This window comes from Panulirus ornatus, chromosome 29 (genome assembly GCF_036320965.1).
Source record: "Panulirus ornatus isolate Po-2019 chromosome 29, ASM3632096v1, whole genome shotgun sequence".
NCBI lineage: Eukaryota > Metazoa > Arthropoda > Malacostraca > Decapoda > Palinuridae > Panulirus > Panulirus ornatus.
Window position 1 is genome coordinate 23847310 of NC_092252.1, and position 23651 is coordinate 23870960.

A 23651-nucleotide genomic window follows, 5' to 3' on the forward strand; every position below is an offset into this window, starting at 1 on the left:
AAAGTGCTGCCTTGCCGGCTTTCATCTTCCGCAAAGCTTTTACTACCTCTTCTCTGTTTACCAAATCATTTTCCCTAACCCTCTCACTTTGCACACCACCTCGACCAAAACACCCTATATCTGCCACTCGATTAATATGGGTAAAACTGAAAGTTGATGGAGAGAGACGGTTGATTATTGGTGCATATGCACCTTGGCATGAGAAGAAAGATCATGAGAGGCAAGTGTTTTGGGAGCAGCTGAATGAGTGTGTTAGTGGTTTTGATGCACGAGACCGGGTTATAGTGATGGGTGATTTGAATGCAAAGGTGAGTAATGTGGCAGTTGAGGGATTAAGTGGTATACATGGGGTGTAAATGGAAATGGTGAAGAGCTTGTAGATTTATGTGCTGAAATAGGACTGGTGATTGGGAATACCTGGTTTAAAAAGCGAGATATACATATGTATACGTATGTAAGTAGGAGAGATGGCCAGAGAGTGTTATTCGATTACGTATTAATTGACAGGCGCGCGAAAGAGAGACTTTTGGATGTTAATGTGCTGAGAGGTGCAACTGGAGGGATTTCTGATCATTATCTTGTGGAGGCTAAGGTGAAGATTTGTATGGGTTTTCAGAAAAGAAGAGTGAATGTTGGGGTGAAGAGGGTGGTGAGAGTAAGTGAGCTTGGGAAGGAGACTTGTGTGAGGAAGTACCAGGAGAGACTGAATACAGAATGGAAAAAGGTGAGAACAATGGAAGTAAGGGGAGTGGGGGAGGAATGGGATGTATTTAGAGAATCAGTGATGGCTTGCGCAAAAGATGCTTGTGGCATGAGAAGCATGGGAGGTGGGTTGATTAGAAAGGGTAGTGAGTGGTGGGATGAAGAAGTAAGATTATTAGTGAAAGAGAAGAGAGAGGCATTTGGACGATTTTTGCAGGAAAAAAATCCAATTGAGTGGGAGATGTATAAAAGAAAGAGACAGGAGGTCAAGAGAAGGTGCAAGAGGTGAAAAAGAGGGCAAATGAGAGTTGGGGTGAGAGAGTATCATTAAATTTTAGGGAGAATAAAAAGATGTTCTGGAAGGAGGTAAATAAAGTGCGTAAGACAAGGGAGCAAATGGAACTTCAGTGAAGGGCGCAAATGGGGAGGTGATAACAAGTAGTGGTTATGTGAGAAGGAGATGGAGTGAGTATTTTGAAGGTTTGTTGAATGTGTTTGATGATAGAGTGGCAGATATAGGGTATTTTGATTGAGGTGGTGTGCAAAGTGAGAGGGTTAGGGAAAATGATTTGGTAAACAGAGAAGAGGTAGTAAAAGCTTTGCGGAAGATGAAAGCCGGCAAGGCAGCAGGTTTGGATGGTATTGCAGTGGAATTTATTAAAAAAGGGGGTGACTGTATTGTTGACTGGTTGGTAAGGTTATTTAATGTATGTATGACTCATGGTGAGGTGCCTGAGGATTGGCGGAATGCGTGCATAGTGCCATTGTACAAAGGCAAAGGGGATAAGAGTGAGTGCTCAAATTACAGAGGTATAAGTTTGTTGAGTATTCCTGGTAAATTATATGGGAGGGTATTGATTGAGAGGGTGAAGGCATGTACAGAGCATCAGATTGGGGAAGAGCAGTGTGGTTTCAGAAGTGGTAGAGGATGTGTGGATCAGGTGTTTGCTTTGAAGAATGTATGTGAGAAATACTTAGAAAAGCAAATGGATTTGTATGTAGCATTTATGGATCTGGAGAAGGCATATGATAGAGTTGATAGAGATGCTCTGTGGAAGGTATTAAGAATATATGGTGTGGGAGGCAAGTTGTTAGAAGCAGTGAAAAGTTTTTATCGAGGATGTAAGGCATGTGTACATGTAGGAAGAGAGGAAAGTGATTGGTTCTCAGTGAATGTAGGTTTGCGGCAGGGGTGTGTGATGTCTCCATGGTTGTTTAATTTGTTTATGGATGGGGTTGTTAGGGAGGTGAATGCAAGAGTTTTGGAAAGAGGGGCAAGTATGCAGTCTGTTGGGGATGAGAGAGCTTGGGAAGTGAGTCAGTTGTTGTTCGCTGATGATACAGCGCTGGTGGCTGATTCATGTGAGAAACTGCAGAAGCTGGTGACTGAGTTTGGTAAAGTGTGTGAAAGAAGAAAGTTAAGAGTAAATGTGAATAAGAGCAAGGTTATTAGGTACAGTAGGGTTGAGGGCCAAGTCAATTGGGAGGTGAGTTTGAATGGAGAAAAACTGGAGGAAGTAAAGTGTTTTAGATATCTGGGAGTTGATGTGGCAGCAGATAGAACCATGGAAGCGGAAGTGGATCATAGGATGGGGGAGGGGGCGAAAATTCTGGGAGCCTAGAAGAATGTGTGGAAGTCGAGAACATTATCTCGGAAAGCAAAAATTGGTATGTTTGAAGGAATAGTGGTTGCAACAATGTTGTTTGGTTGCGAGGCATGGGCTATGGATAGAGTGGTGCGCAAGAGGATGGATGTGCTGGAAATGAGATGTTTGAGGACAATGTGTGGTGTGAGGTGGTTTGATCGAGTAAGTAACGTAAGGGTAAGAGAGATGTGTGGAAATAAAAAGAGCGTGGTTGAGAGAGCAGAAGAGGGTGTTTTGAAATGGTTTGGGCACATGGAGAGAATGAGTGAGGAAAGATTGACCAAGAGGATATATGTGTCGGAGGTGGAGGGAACGAGGAGAAGAGGGAGACCAAATTGGAGGTGGAAAGATGGAGTGAAAAAGATTTTGTGTGATCGGGGCCTGAACATGCAGGAGGGTGAAAGGAGGGCAAGGAATAGAGTGAATTGGAGCGATGTGGTATACCGGGGTTGACGTGCTGTCAGTGGATTGAATCAGGTCATGTGAAGCGTCTGGGGTAAACCGTGGAAAGCTGTGTAGGTATGTATATTTGCGTGTGTGGACGTATGTATATACATGTGTATGGGGGTGGGTTGGGCCATTTCTTTCGTCTGTTTCCTTGCGCTACCTCGCAAACGCGGGAGACAGCAACAAAGCAAAAAAAAAAAAAAAAAAATATATATATATATATATATATATATATATATATATATATATATATATATATATATATATATATTTTATTTATTTATTTATTTTGCTTTGTTGCTGTCTCTCCCGTTAGCGAGGTAGCGCAAGAACACAGACAAAAGAATGGCCCAACCCACCCACATACACATTTATGTACATATCTATACATCTCAATGTATGCATGTATATACACACACAGACATATTCATATAAACACATGTACATAATTCATACTATCTGCCTTTATTCATTCCCATTACCACCCCGCCACACATGAAAATTACAACTCCATCTTTCCACCTCCAATTTGGTCTGCCACTTCAACTGATTCTCTCCATGTGACCAAACCATTTCAAAACACCTTCTTCTACTCTCTCACCCACACTCTTTTTATTACCACACTCTCTCTTACCCTATTATTACTTATTCGATCAAACCACCTCACACCACTTATTGTCCTCAAACGTCTCATTTCCAGCACCTCCACCCTCCTCCGCACAACTCTATCCATAACCCACGCCTTGCAACCATATAACATTGTTAGAACCACTATTCCTTTAAACATAGCCATTTTTGCATTCCGAGATAATGTTCTCGATTTCCACACATTCTTCAATGATCCCAGAACTTTCGCCCCCACCCTCACCCTATGATTCACTTCCGCTTCCATGTTTCCATCCGCTGCCAAATTCACTCCCAGATATCTAAAGCACTTCACTTCCTCCAGTTTTTCTCCATTCAGACTTACCTCCCAGGTGACTTGTCCCTCAACCTTATTGTACCTAATAACCTTGCTCTCATTCACATTTACTCTCAGCTTTCTTCTTTCACACACTTTACCAAACTCAGTCACCGGCTTCTGCAGTTTCTCACATGAATCAGCTACCAGCGCTGTATCATCAGCGAACAACAACTGACTCACTTCCCAATCTCTCTCATATATATATACTCTCCCTGGGGATAGTGGAGAAAGAATACTTCCCACGCATTCCTTACATGTCGTAGAAGGCGACTAAAGGGGATGGGAGCGGGTGGCTGTAAAAACCTACCCTCCTTGTGTTTTAACTTTCTAAAAGGGGAAACAGAAGAAGGAGTCATACGGAGAGTGCTCATCCTCCTCGAAGGCTCAGATTGGGATGTCTAAATGTCTGTGGATGTAACCAAGATGAGAAAAAAGGAGAGATAGGTAGTATGTTTCACGAAAGAAACCTGGATGTTTTGGCTTAGAGTGAAACGAAGCTCAAGGGTAAAGGGGGAGAGTGGTTTGGGAATGTCTTGGGAGTAAAGTCAGGGGTTAGTGAGAGGACAAAAGCAAGGGAAGGAGTAGCACTACTCCTGAAACAGGAGTGGTGGGAGTATGTAATAGAGTGTAAGAAAGTAAACTCTAGATTGATATGGGTAGAACTGAAAGTTAATGGAGAGAGATGTGTGATTATTGGTGCATATACACCCCGGCATGAGAAGAAAGATCGTGAGAGGCAAGTGTTTTGGAAGCAGCTGAGTGAGTGTGTTAGTAGTTTTGGTGCACGAGACTGGGTTATAGTGATGGGTGATTTGAATGGAAAGGTGAGTAATGTGGCAGTTGAGGGAATAATTGGTGTACATGGGGTGTTCAGTGTTGTAAATGGAAATGGTGGAGAGCTTGTAGATTTATGTGCTGAAAAAGGACTGGTGATTGGGAATACCTGGTTTAAAAAGAGAGATATACATAAGTATACGTATGTAAGTAGGAAAGATGGCCAGAGAGCATTATTGGATTACTTGTTAATTGATAGGCGCACAAAAGAGAGACTTTTGGATGTTAATGTGTTGAGAGGTGCAACTGGAGGGATGTCTGATCATTATCTTGTGGAGGCGAAGGTGAAGATTTGTAGGGGTTTTCAGAAAAGAAGAGAGAATGTTGGGGTGAAGAGAGTGGTGAGAGTAAGTGAGCTTGGGAAGGAGACTTGTGTGAGGAAGTACCGGGAGAGAATGAGTACAGAATGGAAAAAGGTAAGAACAAAGGACAAAAGGAGGAATGGGATGTATTTGGGGAAGCAGTGATGGCTTGCGCAAAAGATGCTTGTGGCATGAATAGTGTGGGAAGTGGGCAGATTAGAAAGAGTAGTGAGTGGTGGGATGAATAGGTAAAATTGTTAGTGAAGGAGAAAAGAGAGGCATTTGGACTATTTTTGCAGGGAAATAATGCAAATGACTGGGAGAAATATAAAAGAAAGCGGTAGGAGGTCAAGAGAAAGGTGCAAGAGGTGAAAAAGAGGGCAAATGAGAGTCAAGGTGAGAAAGTATCATTAGATTTTAGAGAGAATAAAAAGATGTTTTGGAAGGAGGCAAATAAAGTGCATAAGACAAGGAAATCAATGGGAACTTAATTGAAGGGGCTAATAGGGAGGTGATAGCAAGTAGTGGTGATGTGAGAAGATGGAGTGATTATTTTGAAAGTTTGCTAAATGTATTTGATGATAGAGTGGCAGATATAGGGCGTTTTGGTCGAGGTGGTGTGCAAAGTGAGAGGGTTAGGGAGAATGATTTCGTAAATAGAGAAGAGGTAGTAAAAGCTTTGCGGAAGATGAGAGCCGGCAAGGCAGCGGGTTTAGATGGTATTGCAGTGGAATTTATTAAAAAATGGGGTGACTGTATTGTTGACTGGTTGGTAAGGTTATTTAATATATGTATGACTCATGATAGAGTTGATAGAGATGCTCTGTGGAAGGTATTAAGAATATATGGTGTGGGAGGCAAGTTGTTAGAAGCAGTGAAAAGTTTTTATCGAGGATGTAAGGCATGTGTACGTGTAGGAAGAGAGGAAAGTGATTGGTTCTCAGTGAATGTAGGTTTGCGGCAGGGGTGTGTGATGTCTCCATGGTTGTTTAATTTGTTTATGGATGGGGTTGTTAGGGAGGTAAATGCAAGAGTCCTGGAAAGAGGGGCAAGTACGAAGTCTGTGGGGGATGAGAGAGCTTGGGAAGTGAGTCAGTTGTTGTTCGCTGATGATACAGCGCTGGTGGCTGATTCATGTGAGAAACTGCAGAAGCTGGTGACTGAGTTTGGTAAAGTGTGTGGAAGAAGAAAGTTAAGAGTAAATGTGAATAAGAGCAAGGTTATTAGGTACAGTAGGGTTAAGGGTCAAGTCAATTGGGAGGTGAGTTTGAATGGAGAAAAACTGGAGGAAGTGAAGTGTTTTAGATATCTGGGAGTGGATCTGTCAGCGGATGGAACCATGGAAGCGGAAGTGGATCATAGGGTGGGGGAGGGGGCGAAAATTTTGGGAGCCTTGAAAAATGTGTGGAAGTCGAGAACATTATCTCGGAAAGCAAAAATGGGTATGTTTGAAGGAATAGTGGTTCCAACAATGCTGTATGGTTGCGAGGCGTGGGCTATGGATAGAGTTGTGCGCAGGAGGATGGATGTGCTGGAAATGAGATGTTTGAGGACAATGTGTGGTGTGAGGTGGTTTGATCGAGTAAGTAACGTAAGGGTAAGAGAGATGTGTGGAAATAAAAAGAGCGTGGTTGAGAGAGCAGAAGAGGGTGTTTTGAAATGGTTTGGGCACATGGAGAGAATGAGTGAGGAAAGATTGACCAAGAGGATATATGTGTCGGAGGTGGAGGGAACGAGGAGAAGAGGGAGACCAAATTGGAGGTGGAAAGATGGAGTGAAAAAGATTTTGTGTGATCGGGGCCTGAACATGCAGGAGGGTGAAAGGAGGGCAAGGAATAGAGTGAATTGGAGCGATGTGGTATACAGGGGTTGACGTGCTGTCAGTGGATTGAATCAAGGCATGTGAAGCGTCTGGGGTAAACCATGGAAAGCTGTGTAGGTATGTATATTTGCGTGTGTGGACGTGTGTATGTGCATGTGTATGGGGGGGGTTGGGCCGTTTCTTTCGTCTGTTTCCTTGCGCTACCTCGCAAACGCGGGAGACAGCGACAAAGTATAAAAAAAAAAAAAAAAAAAAAAAAAAAAAAGACTCATGTTGAGGTGCCTGAGGAATGGTGGAATTCTTGCATAGTGCCATCATACAAAGGCAAAGGGGATAAAAGTGAGTGTTCAAATTACAGAGGTATAAGTTTGATAAGTATTCCTGGCAAATTATATGGGAGGGTATTGATTGAGAGGGTGAAGGCATGTACAGAGCATCAGATTGGGGAAGAGCAGTGTGGTTTCAGAAGTGGTAGAGGATGTGTGTATCAGGTGTTTGCTTTGAAGAATGTATGTGAGAAATACTTAGAAAAGCAAATGGATTTGTATGTAGCATTTATGAATCTGGAGAAGGCATATGATAGAGTTGATAGAGATGCTCTGTGGAAGGTACTAAGAATATATGGTGTGGGAGGCAAGTTGTTAGAAGCAGTGAAAAGTTTTTATCGAGGATGTAAGACATGTGTACGTGTAGGAAGAGAGGAAAGTGATTGGTTCTCAGTGAATGTAGGTTTGCGACAGGGGTGTGTGATGTCTCCATGGTTGTTTAATTTATTTATTAATGGGGTTGTTAGGGAGGTGAATGCAAGAGTTTTGATACAGAGGCAAGTATGCAGTCTGTTGTGGATGAGAGAGCTTGGGAAGTGAGTCAGTTGTTGTTCGCTGGTTAAACAGCTCTGGTGGCTGATTCATGTGAGAAACTGCAGAAGCTGGTGACTGAGTTTGGTAAAGTGTGTGAAAGAAGAAAGCTGAGAGTAAATGTGAATAAGAGCAAGGTTATTAGGTACAGTAGGGTTGAGGGACAAGTCTATTGGGAGGTAAGTTTGAATGGAGAAAACCATGGAAGAAGTGAAGTGTTTTAGATATCTGGGAGAAGATATGGCAACGGATGGAACCATGGAAGCGGAAGTGAATCATAGCGTTGGGGAGGGGGCAAAAGTTCTGGAAGCGTTGAAGAATTTGTGGAAGTCGAGAACATTATCTCGGAAAGCAAAAATGGGTATGTTTGAAGGAATAGTGGTTCCAACAATGTTATATGGTCGCAAGGCATGGGCTATAGATAGAGTTGTAAGGAGGAGGGTGGATGTGCCGGAAATTAGATGTTTGAGGACAATATGTGGTGTGAGGTGGTTTGATCGAGTAAGTAATGTAAGGGTAAGAGAGAGCTGTGGAAATAAAAAGAGCGTGGTTTAGAGAGCAGAAGAGGGTGTTTTGAAATGGTTTGGTCACATGGAGAGAGTGAGTGAGGAAAGATTGACCATGACCAAGAGGATATATGTGTCAGAGGTGGAGGGAACGAGGAGAAGTAGGAGACTAAATTGGAGGTGGAAAGATGGAGTGAAAAAGATTGTGAGTGATCGGGGCTTGAACATGCAGGAGGGTGAAAGGCATGCAAGGAATAGAGTGAATTGGAATGATGTGGTATACCAGGGTCGACGTGCTGTCAGTGGATTGAATCAGGGCATGTGAAGCGTCTGGGGTAAACCATGGAAAGTTCTGTGGGGCCTGGATGTGGAAAAGGAGCTATGGTTTCGGTGCATTATTACAGGACAGCTAGAGACTGAGTGTGAACAAATTTGGTCTTTGTTGTCTTTTCCTAGCGCACATGCGGGGGAGGGGATTGTTATTTCATGTGCGGTGGGGTGGTGATGGGAATGAATAAAGGCAGACCATGAATTATGTACATGTGTATATGTATCTATATGTCTGTGTGTGTATATACATGTATACGTTGAGATGTATAGGTATGTATATTTGCGTGTGTGGACGTGTATGTATATATATATATATGTGTATGTACGTGTGTTGGGCCATTCTTTCGTCTGTTTCCTTGCGCTACCTCACTAACGTGGGAGACAGCGCCAAAGCAAAATAAGTAAAATGATATATTTATATATCCTGCAGATAGGGGAAAAAGAATACTTCCCACGCATTCCTGACGTGTCGTAGAAGGCGACTAAAGGGGACGGGAGTGGGGGTGTGGAAACCCTCCTCGCCTTGAATAATTTTCACTTTCTAAAAGGGGAAACAGAAGAAAGAGTCATGCGGGGAGTGGTCATCCTCCTCGAAGGCTCAGATTGAGGTGTTTTAATGTGTGTGGATGTGACCAAGATGAGAAAAAAGGAGAGATAGGTAGTATGTTTCAGGAAACGAAACTGGATCTTTTGGCTGTGAGTGAAATGAAGCTCAAGGGTAAAGGGGAAGAGTGTTTTGGGAATGTCCTGGGAGGAAAGTCAGGGGTTAGTGAGAGGACAAGAGCAAGGGAAGGAGTAGCACTACTGAAACAGGAGTGGTGTGAGTATGTAATAGAGTGTAAGAAAGTAAGTTCTGGATTGATATGGATAAAACTGAAAGTTGGGAGAGAGATGTGTGATTATTGGTGCATATGCACTTAGGTATGAGAAGAGAGATCATGAGAGGCAAGTGTTTTGGGAGCATCTGAGTGAGTGTGTTAGCAGTTTTGATACACGAAACCACTTTATAGTGATGAGTGATTTCAATGCAAAGGTGAGTAATGTGGTGAGTAATTGGTGTACATGGGGTGTTCAGTGTTGTAAATGGAAATGGTGAAGAGCTTGTAGATTTATGTGCTGAAAAAAACTGGTGATTGGGAATACCTGGTTTAAAAAGAGAGATGTAAATAAGTGTACGTATGTAAGTAGGAGAGATGGCGAGAGAGCATTATTGGATTACTTGTTAATTGATAGGTGCACAAAAGAGAGACTTTTGGATGTTAATGTGCTGAGAGGTGCAACTGGAGGGATGTCTGATCATTATCTAGTGGAGGCGAAGGTGAAGATTTGTAGAGGTTTTCAGAAAAGAAGAGAGAATGTTGGGGTGAAGAGAGTGGTGAGAGTAAGTGAGCTTGGGAAGGAGACTTGGTTGAGGAAGTACCAGGAGGGACTGAGTACAGAATGGAAAAAGGTGAGAACAAAGGATGTAAGGGAAGTGGGGGAGGAATGGGATATATGTAGGGAAGCAAAAAAGGGTATGTTTGAAGGAATAGTGGTTCCAACAATGTTATATGGTTGCAAGGCGTGGGCTATAGATAGAATTGTGCGGAGGAGGGTGGATGTGTTGGAAATGAGATGTTTGAGGACAATATATGGTGTTGGGTGGTACGATCGAGTAAGTAATAATAGGTGAGAGAAATGTGTGGTAATAAAAAGAGTGTGGTCCAGAAAGCAGAAGAGGGTGTTTTGAAATGGTTTGGTCACATGGAGGGAATGAGTGAGGAAACATTGGCCAAGAGAATATATGTGTAAGAAGTGGAGGGAATGAGGAGAAGTGGGAAACCAAATTGGAGGTATGAGTGATTGGGGCCTGAACCTAATTACCTTGCTCTTATTCACATTTACTCTTAACTTTCTTCTTTCACAAACTTTACCAAACTCAGTCACCAGCTTCTGCAGTTTCTCACAGGAATCAGCCACCAGCGCTGTATCATCAGTGAACAACAACTGACTCACTTCCCAAGCTCTCTCATTCCCAACAGACTTCATACTTGCCCCTCTTTCCAAAACTCTTGCATTCACCTCCCTAACTACCCCATCCATAAACACATTAAACAACCATATTTTTTTTTTTTTTTTTTGCTTTGTCGCTGTCTCCCGCGTTTGCGAGGTAGTGCAAGGAAACAGACGAAAGAAATGGCCCAACCCACCCCCATACACATGTATATACATACGTCCACACACGCAAATATACATACCTACACAGCTTTCCATGGTTTACCCCAGACGCTTCACATGCCCTGATTCAATCCACTGACAGCACGTCAACCCCAGTATACCACATCAATCCAATTCACTCTATTCCTTGCCCTCCTTTCACCCTCCTGCATGTTCAGGCCCCGATCACACGAAATCTTTTTCACTCCATCTTTCCACCTCCAATTTGGTCTCCCACTTCTCCTTGTTCCCTCCACCTCCGACACATATATCCTCTTGGTCAATCTTTCCTCACTCATTCTCTCCATGTGCCCAAACCATTTCAAAACACCCTCTTCTGCTCTCTCAACCACGCTCTTTTTATTTCCACACATCTCTCTTACCCTTACGTTACTCACTCGATCAAACCACCTCACACCACACATTGTCCTCAAACATCTCATTTCCAGCACATCCATCCTCCTGCGCACAACTGTATCCATGGCCCACGCCTCGCAACCATACAACATTGTTGGAACCACTATTCCTTCAAACATACCCATTTTTGCTTTCCGAGATAATGTTCTTGACTTCCACACATTCTTCAAGGCTCCCAGGATTTTCGCCCCCTCCCCCACCCCATGATCCACTTCCGCTTCCATTGTTCCATCTGCTGCCAGATCGACTCCCAGATATCTAAAACACTTTACTTCCTCCAGTTTTTCTCCATTCAAACTTACCTCCCAATTGACTTGACCCTCAACCCTACTGTACCTAATTACCTTGCTCTTATTCACATTTACTCTTAACTTTCTTCTTTCACACACTTTACCAAACTCAGTCGCCAGCTTCTGCAGTTTCTCACATGAATCAGCCACCAGCGCTGTATCATCAGCGAACAACAACTGACTCACTTCCCAAGCTCTCTCATCCCCAACAGACTTCATACTTGCCCCTCTTTCCAAAACTCTTGCATTCACCTCCCTAACAACCCCATCCATAAACAAATTAACCATATTTTTTTTTTTTTTATTTTTTGCTTTGTCGCTGTCTCCCGCGTTTGCAAGGTAGTGCAAGGAAACAGACGAAAGAAATGGCCCAACCCACCCCCATACACATGTATATACAAACGTCCACACACGCAAATATACATACCTACACAGCTTTCCATGGTTTACCCCAGACGCTTCACATGCCCTGATTCAACCCACTGACAGCACTTCAACCCCGGTATACCACATCAATCCAATTCACTCTATTCCTTGCCCTCCTTTCACCCTCCTGCATGTTCAGTCCCCAATCACACAAAATCTTTTTCACTCATTCTTTCCACCTCCAATTTGGTCTCCCACTTCTCCTCGTTCCCTCCACCTCCGACACATATATCCTCTTGGTCAATCTTTCCTCACTCATTCTCTCCATGTGCCCAAACCACTTCAAAACACCCTCTTCTGCTCTCTCAACCACGCTCTTTTTATTTCCACACATCTCTCTTACCCTTATGTTAGTTACTCGATCAAACCACCTCACACCACACATTGTCCTCAAACATCTCATTTCCAGCACATCCATCCTCCTGCGCACAACTCTATCCATAGCCCATGCCTCGCAACCATACAACATTGTTGGAACCACTATTCCTTCAAACATACCCATTTTTGCTTTCCGAGATAATGTTCTCGACTTCCACACATTCTTCAAGGCTCCCAGAATTTTCGCCCCCTCCCCCACCCTATGATCCGCTTCCGCTTCCATGGTTCCATCCGCTGCCAGATCCACTCCCAGATATCTAAAACACTTTACTTCCTCCAGTTTTTCTCCATTCAAACTTACCTCCCAATTGACTTGACCCTCAACCCTACTGTACCTAATTACCTTACTCTTATTCACATTTACTCTTAACTTTCTTCTTTCACACACTTTACCAAACTCAGTCACCAGCTTCTGCAGTTTCTCACATGAATCAGCCACCAGCGCTGTATCATCAGCGAACAACAACTGACTCACTTCCCAAGCTCTCTCATCCTCAACAGACTTCATACTTGCCCCTCTTTCCAAAACTCTTGCATTCACCTCCCTAACAACCCCATCCATAAACAAATTAAACAACCATGGAGACATCACACACCCCTGCCGCAAACCTACATTCACTGAGAACCAATCACTTTCCTCTCTTCCTACACGTACACATGCCTTACATCCTCGATAAAAACTTTTCACTGCTTCTAACAACTTGCCTCCCACACCATATATTCTTAATACCTTCCACAGAGCATCTCTATCAACTCTATCATACGCCTTCTCCGGATCCATAAATGCTACATACAAATCCATTTGCTTTTCTAAGTATTGCTCACAACATTCTTCAAAGCAAACACCTGATCCACACATCCTCTACCACTTCTGAAACCACACTTGTCTTTCCCAATCTGATGCTCTGTACATGCCTTCACCCTCTCAATCAATACCCTCAGATATAATTTACCAGGAATACTCAGCAAACTTATACCTCTGTAATTTGAGCACTCACTCTTATCCCCTTTGCCTTTGTACAATGGCACTATGCACGCATTCCGCCAATCCTCAGGCACCTCACCATGAGTCATACATACATTAAATAACCTTACCAACCAGTCAATGATAGAGTCACCCCCTTTTTTAATAAATTCCACTGCAATATCATCCAAACCCACTGCCTTGCCGGCTTTCATCTTCCGCAAAGCTTTTACTACCTCTTCTCTGTTTACCAAATCATCCTCCCTAACCCTCTCACTTTGCACACCACCTCGACCAAAACACCCTATATCTGCCACTCCATCATCAAACACATTCAACAAACCTTCAAAATACTCACTCCATCTCCTTCTCACATCACCACTACTTGTTATCACCTCCCCATTTGCGCCCTTCACTGAAGTTCCCATTTGCTCCCTTGTCTTACGCACTTTATTTACCTCCTTCCAGAACATCTTTTTATTCTCCCTAAAATTTAATGATACTCTCTCACCCCAACTCTCATTTGCCCTCTTTTTCACCTCTTGCACCTTTCTCTTGACCTCCTGTCTCTTTCTTTTATACATCTTCCACTCAATTGCTTTTTTTTCCCCTGCAAAAATCGTCCAAATGCCTCTCTCTTCTCTTTCACTAATAATCTTACTTCTTCATCCCACCACTCACTACCCTTTCTAATCAACCCACCTCCCACTCTTCTCATGCCACAAGCATCTTTTGCGCAATCCATCACTGATTCCCTAAATACATCCCATTCCTCCCCCACTCCCCTTACTTCCATTGTTCTCACCTTTTTCCATCCTGTACTCAGTCTCTCCTGGTACTTCCTCACACAAGTCTCCTTGCCAAGCTCACTTACTATCACCACCCTCTTCACCCCAACATTCACTCTTCTTTTCTGAAAACCCATACGACACGCAGGGAATACGTGGGAAGTATTCTTAATCCCCTATCCCCAGGGATAAAAAGAAAAAAAAGATATATATATATATATATATATATACATATATATATATATATATATATATATATATATATATATATATATATATATATATATATATATATATATATATATATATTCTGTAATCCTGACCACATAGAGTGCTTGGAAGAGAGAAAGAAGAATATAGAAATCTAAGAATGTATGTAACCCTCCCCTCCTTGTATCTTAACTTTCTAAAAGTGGAAACAGAAGAAGGAGTCATGCGGGGAGTGCTCATCCTCCTCGAAGGCTCAGATTGGGGTGTGTAAATGTGTGTGGAGGTAACCAAGATGAGAAAGAAAGGAGAGATAGGTAGTATGTTGGAGGAAAGGAAACTGGATGTTTTGGGTCTAGTGAAACTGGTGACTGAGTTTGGTAAAGTGTGTGAAAGAAGAAAGCTGAGAATAAATGTGAATGAGAGCAAGGTTATTAGGTACAGTAGGGTTGAGGGACAAATGAATTGGGAGGTAAGTTTGAATGGAGAAAAACTGGAGGAAGTGAAATGTTTTAGATATCTGGGAGTGGATTTGCCAGTGGATGGAACCATGGAAGTGGAAGTGAGTCACAGGGTAGGGGAGGGGGCAAAAGTTCTGGGAGCGTTGAAAAATGTGTGGAAGGCGAGAACATTATCTTGGAAAGCAAAAATGGGGATGTTTGAAGGTTTAGTGGTTCCAACAGTGTTATATGGTTGCAAGGCATGGGCTATAGATAGAGTTGTGCAGAGGAAGGTGGATGGGTTGGAAACAAGATGTTTGAGGACAATATGTGGTGTGGGGTGAAATGAAAACAACAACAAAGGCCCCATTCGTTCACACTTAGTCTCTAGCTGTCATGTAATAATGCACTGAAACCACAGCTCCCTTTCCACATCCAGGCCCCGAAGAACTTTTCATGGTTTACCCCAGACGCTTGACATGCCCTGGTTCAATCCATTGACAGCATGTCGACCCTGGTATACCACATCGTTCCAGTTCACTCTATTACTTGCACGCCTTTCACCCTCCTGCCTGTTCAAGCCCCGATCGCTCGAAATCTTTTTCACTCCATCTTTCCACCTCCAATTTGGTCTCCCACTTCTCCTCGTTCCCTCCACCCCTGACACATTTATCCTCTTAGTCAATCTTTCCTCACTCATTCTCTCCATGTGACCAAACCATTTCAAAACACCCTCTTCTGCTCTCTCAACCACACTCTTTTTATTTCCACACATCTCTCTTACCCTTACATTACTTACTCAATCAAACCACCTCTTACCACATATTGTCCTCAAACATCTCATTTCCAGCACATCCACCCTCCTGCGCACAACTGTATCCATGGCCCACGCCTCGCAACCATACAACATTGTCGGAATCACTATTCCTTCAAACATACCCATTTTTGCTTTCCGAGGTAATGTTCTTGACTTCCACACATTCTTCAAGGCTCCCAGGATTTTCACCCCCTCCCCCACCCTATGATTCACTTCTGCTTCCATGGTTCCATCCGCAGCCAGATCCACTCCCAGATACCTAAAACACTTTACTTCCTCCAGTTTTTCTCCATTCAAACTTACCTCCCAATTGACTTGACCCTCAACCCTACTGTACCTAATAACCTTGCTCTTATTCACATTTACTCTTAACTTTCTTCTTTCACACACATTACCAAACTCAGTCACCAGCTTCTGCAGTTTCTCACATGAATCAGCCACCAGCGCTGTATCATCAGTGAACAACAACTGACTCACTTCCCAAGCTCTCTCATCCACAACAGACTGCATACTTGCCCCTCTTTCCAAAACTCTTGCATTCATCTCCCTAACAACCCCAGCCATAAACAGATTAAACAACCATGGAGACATCACACACCCCTGCCGCAAACCTACATTCACTGAGAACCAATCACTTTCCTCTCTTCCTACACGTATACATTCCTTACATCCTCGATAAAAACTTTTCACTGCTTCTAACAACTTGCCTCCCACACCATATATTCTTAATACCTTCCTGTATACGTTGAAATGTATATATATATATATATATATATATATATATATATATATATATACATTGAAATGTATACGTATATATATCTGCTCTCTCATCCGCACTGTTTTTATTACCACACATCTCTCTTACCCTTTCATTACTTACTCAATGAAACCACCTCACACCACATGTCCTCAAACATCTCATTTCCAGCACATCCACCCTCTTCCGCTCGACCCTATCTATCGCCCTTGCCTCGCAACCATATAACATTGTTGGAATCACTATTTCTTCAAAACATCCCATTTTTGCTTTCCAAGATAATGTTCCTGCCTTCCACACATTTTTCAACACTCCCAGAAGTTTCGTCCCCTCCCCTACCCTATGACTCACTTATGCTTCCATGGTTCTATCCGCTGCCAAATCCACTCCCAGATATCTAAAACACTTCACTTCTCAGTTTTTCTCCAACTTACCCCCAAGTGACTTGTTCTCAACCCTACTGTACGTAATAATCTTGCTCTTATTCACATTTACTACTTGCTTTCTTCTTCCACACACTTTACCAAACTCAGTCACCAGCTCCTGCAGTTTCTCATCCTAATCAACCACCAGTGCCATATCTCCAAAAGTCTTGCATTCACCTCCCTAACAACCCCATCCATAAACAAATTAAACAACCTTGGAGACATCACATTCCCTTGCCACAAACCAACATTGACCGAGAACCACTGATTTTCCTCTCCTCCTACTCTTACACTTGCCTTACATCTTCGATAAAAACTTTTCACTGCTTCTAGCAACTTGCCTCATACACCATGTACTCTTAATACCTTTCATAGAGCATCTCTATCAATTCTATCATATGCCTTCTCCAGATCCATAAATGCTACATACAAATCCATTTGTTTCTCTTAAGTATTTCTCACATACATTCTTCAAAGCAGACACCTGATCCACACATCTACCACTTCTGAAACCACACTGCTCTTCCCCAGTCTGATGCTCTGTACATGCCTTCACCCTTTCAATCAATACCCTCCCATATAATTTCCCAGGAATACTCAACAAACTTATACCCCTGTAATTTGAACACTCAATCCCCTTTGCCTCTGTACAATGGCACTATGAATGCACTCTGCCAATCCTCAGTCACTTCACCATAAGCCATACATACACTGAATATCCTCACCAACCAGTCAACAACACAGTCACCCCCTTTTTTGATAAATTTCACAGCAATACCATCCAAACCTGCCTTCTTGCCGGCTTTCATCTTCCACAAAGCTTTCGCTACCTCTTCTGTGTTTACCAAATCATTCTCCCTGACCCTCTCTGTTGTCACACCATCTCGACTAAAACACCCTATATCTGCCACTCTATAATCTAACACATTCAACACACCTTCAAAATACTCATTCCGTCTCCGTATCACATTACCACTACTTGTTATTACCTTGTCATTAGCCCCCTTTGTCCTCTTGTCTTATGCTCTTTATTTACCTTCTTCCAAAACATCTTTTTATTCTTGCAACAATTTAATGATAATCTCATTTGCCCTCTTTTTCACCTCTTGCTCCTTTCTCTTGACCTCCTGCCTCTTTTTTTTTTTTTATATACATCTCCCAGTCATTTGCACCATTTCCCTGCAAAAATCGTCCAAATGCCTCTCTCTTCTCTTTCATTAATAATCTTACTTCTTCATCCCACCACTCACTACCCTTTCTAATCTGACCAACTCCCACGCTTTTCATGCCACAGGCATCTTTTGTGCAAGCCGTTACTGCTTTCCTAAATACATCCCATTCCCTCCCCCACTCCCCTTACGTCCTTTGCTCTCACTTTATTCTATTCTGCACTCAGTATCTCCTGGTACTTCATCACACAAGTCTCCTTCCTAAGCTCACTTACTCTCACCTCTCTCTTCACCCCAACATTCTTCTTTTCTAAAAACTTCTGCAAATCTTATTTATAAAATGTATAATGCACAGTACGCTATCAATAATCAGGCCCCACAGACCTATATGTGGTTTCCCATGACTGCTTTATATACCCTGGTTCAGTCCAGAGGCAGCACATCAACCCCTGTATACTGCATCGCTGTAGTTCATACTATTCAGTGCACACCTTCCTCTCTTCTGCCCCAAGCACTCAATATCTCTTTCATTCCATAACATATCTGTTCCACTCACGTATTTTCCCATCATACTCAAGAATTTTTCGATGTACTCCATGAGACTGATTAGATGACCCTTGACTGAGTCCATGAGACTGATTAGATGACCCTTGACTGAGAATTTTTCTTTCAGGGACTCATGGAAATCTTTTGGGTTGTCTTTTGCTTTTTTTACAAAGCTTTTTTTCAAAATCTCTTCCTCTCTCTCCTTACTTTGCAATACTCAGTCCTTGCTCTGCTCTATCATGAAAATGCTGGCTGGCTGGAGTGCCTTTTATATCTCCTTCATAGTTCATTCCTAAGCTTTCATGCTTCATAATGTATGTCATCATGATGTATGTCAGTGAACCATATCTCTCCCCATTTTGATCCTCTCTCCATGTTGGCCATCAATAGAAATGTTCTGACTCCTTGAATGTAGATTTCAAAGGACCTTCTGCAGCACAGAATTCTCTCTTCCATTCAGCAGTACTCTCATAGACTTGATCTGTTCCATGTAGCTGACATGAGTATTCTTCCCCTTTGGTTCTTGTGCCCACTCAGATCCTTTTCTTGCATCCTCCACCTCCACATATTCATAAACAAGCACCACATGATTGCTCTTTCCAATTGAAACATCATACCTCATACTTTATTTCCATGCTGTACTTTGTAAAGATAGGGTCAAGTATAGATGACATGTCATCTCGCCTACTAAATGTATGCTCTGCTGTATGTGTTAATGCAGGAAGTTCTTTATACCTTCAAAGAATTTGTGCATCCACGACTCAATATCTTTGCAGGAATCTAAGTTCTCAGTCTGCTTCCCTCTGATTGAAATACGGTAATTGGTACTTTATCATGTCTTAGGATGGAGTTTCTTGTTGCTTCTGTCATCACCCTTGTTGTTCCTTCATTATTCTGTATATACACCTGTTTTTGAAGAATTGTAAACTTAATGTATTATGCGACACTTCCTACCCAGAGTGATGTTATTTTGTTTGCTCTTGTAATTTTCCCAGTTTTGTTGCATAACTTACCTATGACAGTTTTGGGATGATCTAGTGAACTTAATGACGTATGCTTTTCTGATAATGTTTGTGTATAGGTAATGAACTTTTCTTGAATATGCACAAAGGAAATGCTTCAGTGTACTGATGTATGATATGGAAAAGAAATACATCTCTTTCATTTACTTTCCTGCAAATAGATTTTTTTTTGTATAGGCCAGTAAAACTATTGTTGGTCAGGTGGCTACAGCTAAGTACAGATCATTTTATGTATCACTGTATGATCTTTGCAGAAACTTTAACCTAGTTTGTGTATTTGAAAGTTGTTTAGAACTTGGATACAGTATTAAGTACATGACATGTTTGGTATAACAACCATAAATTGCAACCTTTAAGTTAAACCTGGCATATTGGTCAACCTCAGCTTTTCAGCTGAAAATTCTGATTTAGGCATGTAATCTACTTTATGAGTCAACTCCCTTAATCTGAACAAGCCAGTATTGAGGCATCATATGAGCAGTTGGTGTTTCCGAATGCTGTTAATGAGACTTATGGTGTTTATCCATTAATTCAGCTAATTAGATTGCAATAGCAACAGATGTTACAGGAAGGCACCATAGTAATATTGTATTTATTTGTAAGCATTAAGAATTCAAGGTACAACCTAGGAACAAGTGATTTTTACATCGTCTGATGAAGTTGGAACAACCTTATTATTATGTTTACCATTTTATATATTTCCAGTGAGCTGCTACCTAGTTGTGGAAACAAAAAATTAAGCATCAGAAGTTGACTTCTAGGCCACAATTTATGGTATACATTTTTATAGCTTTGGTGATATGCTCTTGTAACATGTTTTTGTCATTGATTTTTCTTATAAACTGTCGTGCCATTTTGATTCCCCCATTGGATATCCTGCAGACCGGCTGGCTCGCACTCCAAACACTCCCTCATCCTCCGCAAAGGGGGTGGGGGAGGCCAATGTTCCCAGCCCATTCTCAACACCAGTTCATGGCAACCCAGCCTTCAACCCACAGAAGATGGGCACTGGGAAAGGAGGGGTAAGTAAGATGACCCAAGTTATTCATGGTTTAGTAGTATCCTTTAATGACACAACATGGATTTGATTCCTAATAATTACCTATATCAGCGAGTGGTAAAATGTATTGATGATTTTTTGATATAGTTTAAGAAAAAGAAAGACTCATCATCATGACAAAGTCCCTGGCATCATAGGGTGCTAAGAATCTCCAGGTTTCTGCCTGACTCTGCTGTTGAAGAGAGGGAGGGCTCTGGCAGTAGTAGTACCGGCCCCTCCCATGACCTTTCCTTGTGTTAGACCTTCCTTTTTTCCCTGTTCAGCATATCAACAACATTCGCAGTCTCTCTGGTAACCTCTCCTCATTTGAACACCATCTGTCTAGCACCTCTCCCACTATCTTTCTTCTCTCTGAGACACAGTTGTCTAGTGATGTTCTCACTGGCCCCTTTTTCATATCTAACTATAACCTCCACTCACGAGTCCAGTTATTCCAACATCAACACACCTGTTACACACCTCAAGGATTTTGAGTCCCTAAACTTTAATGTTATCTGGCTTAATGTCTGTCTGCCTACTACCACATTTTTCCTCTGGTTTGCCTATTGCTCTCCTAATTCTACAAATTTTATAGCCTTTTTTGACTATCTAAACCTGCTATGAAACTTTGACATCCTCTCACCTGTAAGCTGAGATTCTCTACCTTGGGTATTTGATTATTCACCAAAAGGAATGGTTGAATTTTTCCCATACAGATGATGGAGGGATTGAAGCCCTCATGTTCTCCATTTTCAGTGATTTAGAGCAAATTATCTCCCACCCTACCCATATTCCTGACTGCTGTGACCACTCTCCTAATATTCTGGATTTGTTTTTCATCTCTAGTTCATCCTTCTGTGTGAATACACATTCTCACTGCCAACTTGTTCATCTGATCATGCTCTCATAAGTGTATCTATTCTAATGGCACCTCCTCCTCCAGCAGCCCCTTCTGGTCATAGATATTGGCACGTCAACAAAGCTAACTAGAACAACTTATGTTACCTCTTTTCTGACTTTCCTCGGTTAAATTACTCTCTCTTGTGGTGATTCTTCTGTCTCTGCCAAATGCATAGCAGACGTTATTCAATTGTTCCTGTTCTGAGGCCATTCAGGCACGCAATCAAGCATATCAGGCTTGGAAAACCTCTCCTTCCTCTGGCTTCCATTTATCTCTTATCACTGCCTGTAATTGTTGCAAGCATGTTATCCATGAGGCGAAGTATTCATGTATTCAAAGGAAGTGCGATAATCTCTCCTCATCATCCACTGATAGGTCTTTCTGGTCTTTAGCTAAGGGCATCTCTAGCAACTTCTATGGCTCTACCTTTCCTTCACTTTCCCATTCTAATGGTACTATAGCTGTCTCTCCCATAGACCAAGCAACTTTCTTTGGTTCACGTTTCTCCTCTAACTCCACCTTGGATGACTCTAACATTCGTTCACCCCTGATGCTCCTCTTGCTATTCCTATGCCTCCTCCCATAATCTCTTTTCAGACTGTCCAAAAAGCACTTCTTTCTTTGGACACCAGCAAGGCTTATGGTCATGATGGCATCCATCCCATGTACTGAAAAAGTGTACCTCAGAACTTGCACCTGTGCTTGCTCGTCTGTTCCCTTTCTATTGAAAAACCAAATCTTTTCCTTCCCCTTCGAAGCATAAGCTGATGCATCCCATCCCTAAGAAGGGTGAACTTTCTGACCTCCCTGTCTATTGTCCTGTTGATTTGACATCTACCATTTCCAAAGTCTTTGAATCCCTCCGCAACTCCCATATCCTTAAACAGCTCGAAAATCACAATCTTCTCTCTGATCACTATTGTAGTTTCCATAAGGCGAGATACAGTGGTGATATTTTTTTCCTATCTTACTAATGTCTAGTCATCATCCCTGAAAGATTTTGGGGAGTCGTGTGCAGTTACTGTTGATTTATCTAAAGCTTTTGACAGGGTGTGGCATCAGGTCTCATCTCTAACCTTCCTCGTTTGGCTTCCCTCCCTCTCTTTGCTCCCTCATATTTAGCTTCCTCTCTGGCCATTCTGTCTCTGTAGTTGTTGATGGATCAGCCTTCCTCCTTTTCTCCATCAACAACAGAGTCCCTGAAGGTTCTGTGCTATCACCCTCGCTTTTCTTCCTTTTTTTTTTCAACAATTCCCTCTCATGCACAAATAATCCAGTGCACTCGTACACTGAGGGCTCGATGCTGCATTCATCCACGTCCTTCATTACTGTGCCTTCTTCTCTCACTCAATCTGCATCTCATCTTGACACAGCTTCCTCAGAAAACTCAGCCATGGACAGGATAGCTTGGTAAGGTAGGCAAAATCTTTTTAAGTTTAATGCCTCCAAGACCCAATTTCTACCCATCTTTCTATTGAAAACTCCTCGTAACTCTTGTCTCTCCTTTGATGGTTATGTAATTCTACCTCTTGACTCAATGGACACACTTGGTATTACTGTAACATCCACTCTTTCTTGGAAACCCCACATTATGGGAATAGCAAAATCTGCCTCTAAGAAATTGAATGTCCTGTTTACATGTCAAAGCTTCTTTGATTCTGAACAGTCACTCTGTTAATACAAGGGATTGATTCATCCTTGTATGAAGTACTGTTCTTACATTGACAGAGTTGAGTCAAAAGCAATCTGACTTATAAACTGTTCCTTGCCGTATGCTGCAATGTTGGTTCACTTTCCCTCTTTTATAGGTATTACTTTGGTTTTTGCTCCTGAGAACTGGCCCCTTGTGTGCCCACACCACTAGCTAGACTGTGCAATACTAGGCAAGCTGCTGCATCACATGATTACTGTTTGGCCAGTAGCAACTCAAGGATGGGCTGTTTTGATGACTTCTTCTTTCCCTACATGTTGAAGCTTTGGAACTCTCTACCTTCTAATGTCTTTCTCATTAACTATGACCTGGCACATATCAAAAGGCAAGTTTTTCACTTCCTCCAAAATTCATAGATACTTTCCCTTTTCTTTTCTTTTTCCATTTCATAATTATCTATATATTTCAGTTAAGGCCCAGTCTTGATGTGGACTTTTGTCTGTGACTGGAGCCTTCAACATGTAAAAGATATTTTATTTTAAGAGGAGTGTAAAGATCTTTTTATTGCAATATATAAGATATCACTTGATTCTTGTTATTTATGAAAATTAGTCTAAAATTGATTTGTTTTATGTAGAACTATGAAACGAGCCTGACATAGAATATGCATTTTGGTTCTCTATGACAGTAGGACAGATTTGTTTTCTTCATTTTTCCATACTTCTTGCTGTTTCCTGTGTTAGCATGGCAGTGTCAGGAATAGAAGAATGGCCTCATTTACTTGCATTCACTCTCTAGTATGTAT

The 23651-nt window shown here is 42.0% G+C and overlaps 1 protein-coding gene across 14 annotated transcripts in view; it reads left to right on the plus strand.

Annotated features, from left to right (window-relative positions):
* The window catches only part of LOC139758191 (SWI/SNF-related matrix-associated actin-dependent regulator of chromatin subfamily E member 1-like), a 924800-nt gene that overhangs the window by 328449 nt on the left and 572700 nt on the right, over positions 1-23651 (plus strand). For 10 of the 14 annotated variants that reach the window (XM_071679412.1, XM_071679409.1, XM_071679411.1 and 7 more), the window contains exon 4: positions 20125-20277. In XM_071679412.1, the coding sequence (XP_071535513.1) occupies positions 20125-20277 (153 nt within the window). The remainder of the gene's footprint in view (positions 1-20124; positions 20278-23651) is intronic. The other 4 variants (XM_071679420.1, XM_071679413.1, XM_071679423.1 and 1 more) reach the window with 1 other exon arrangement.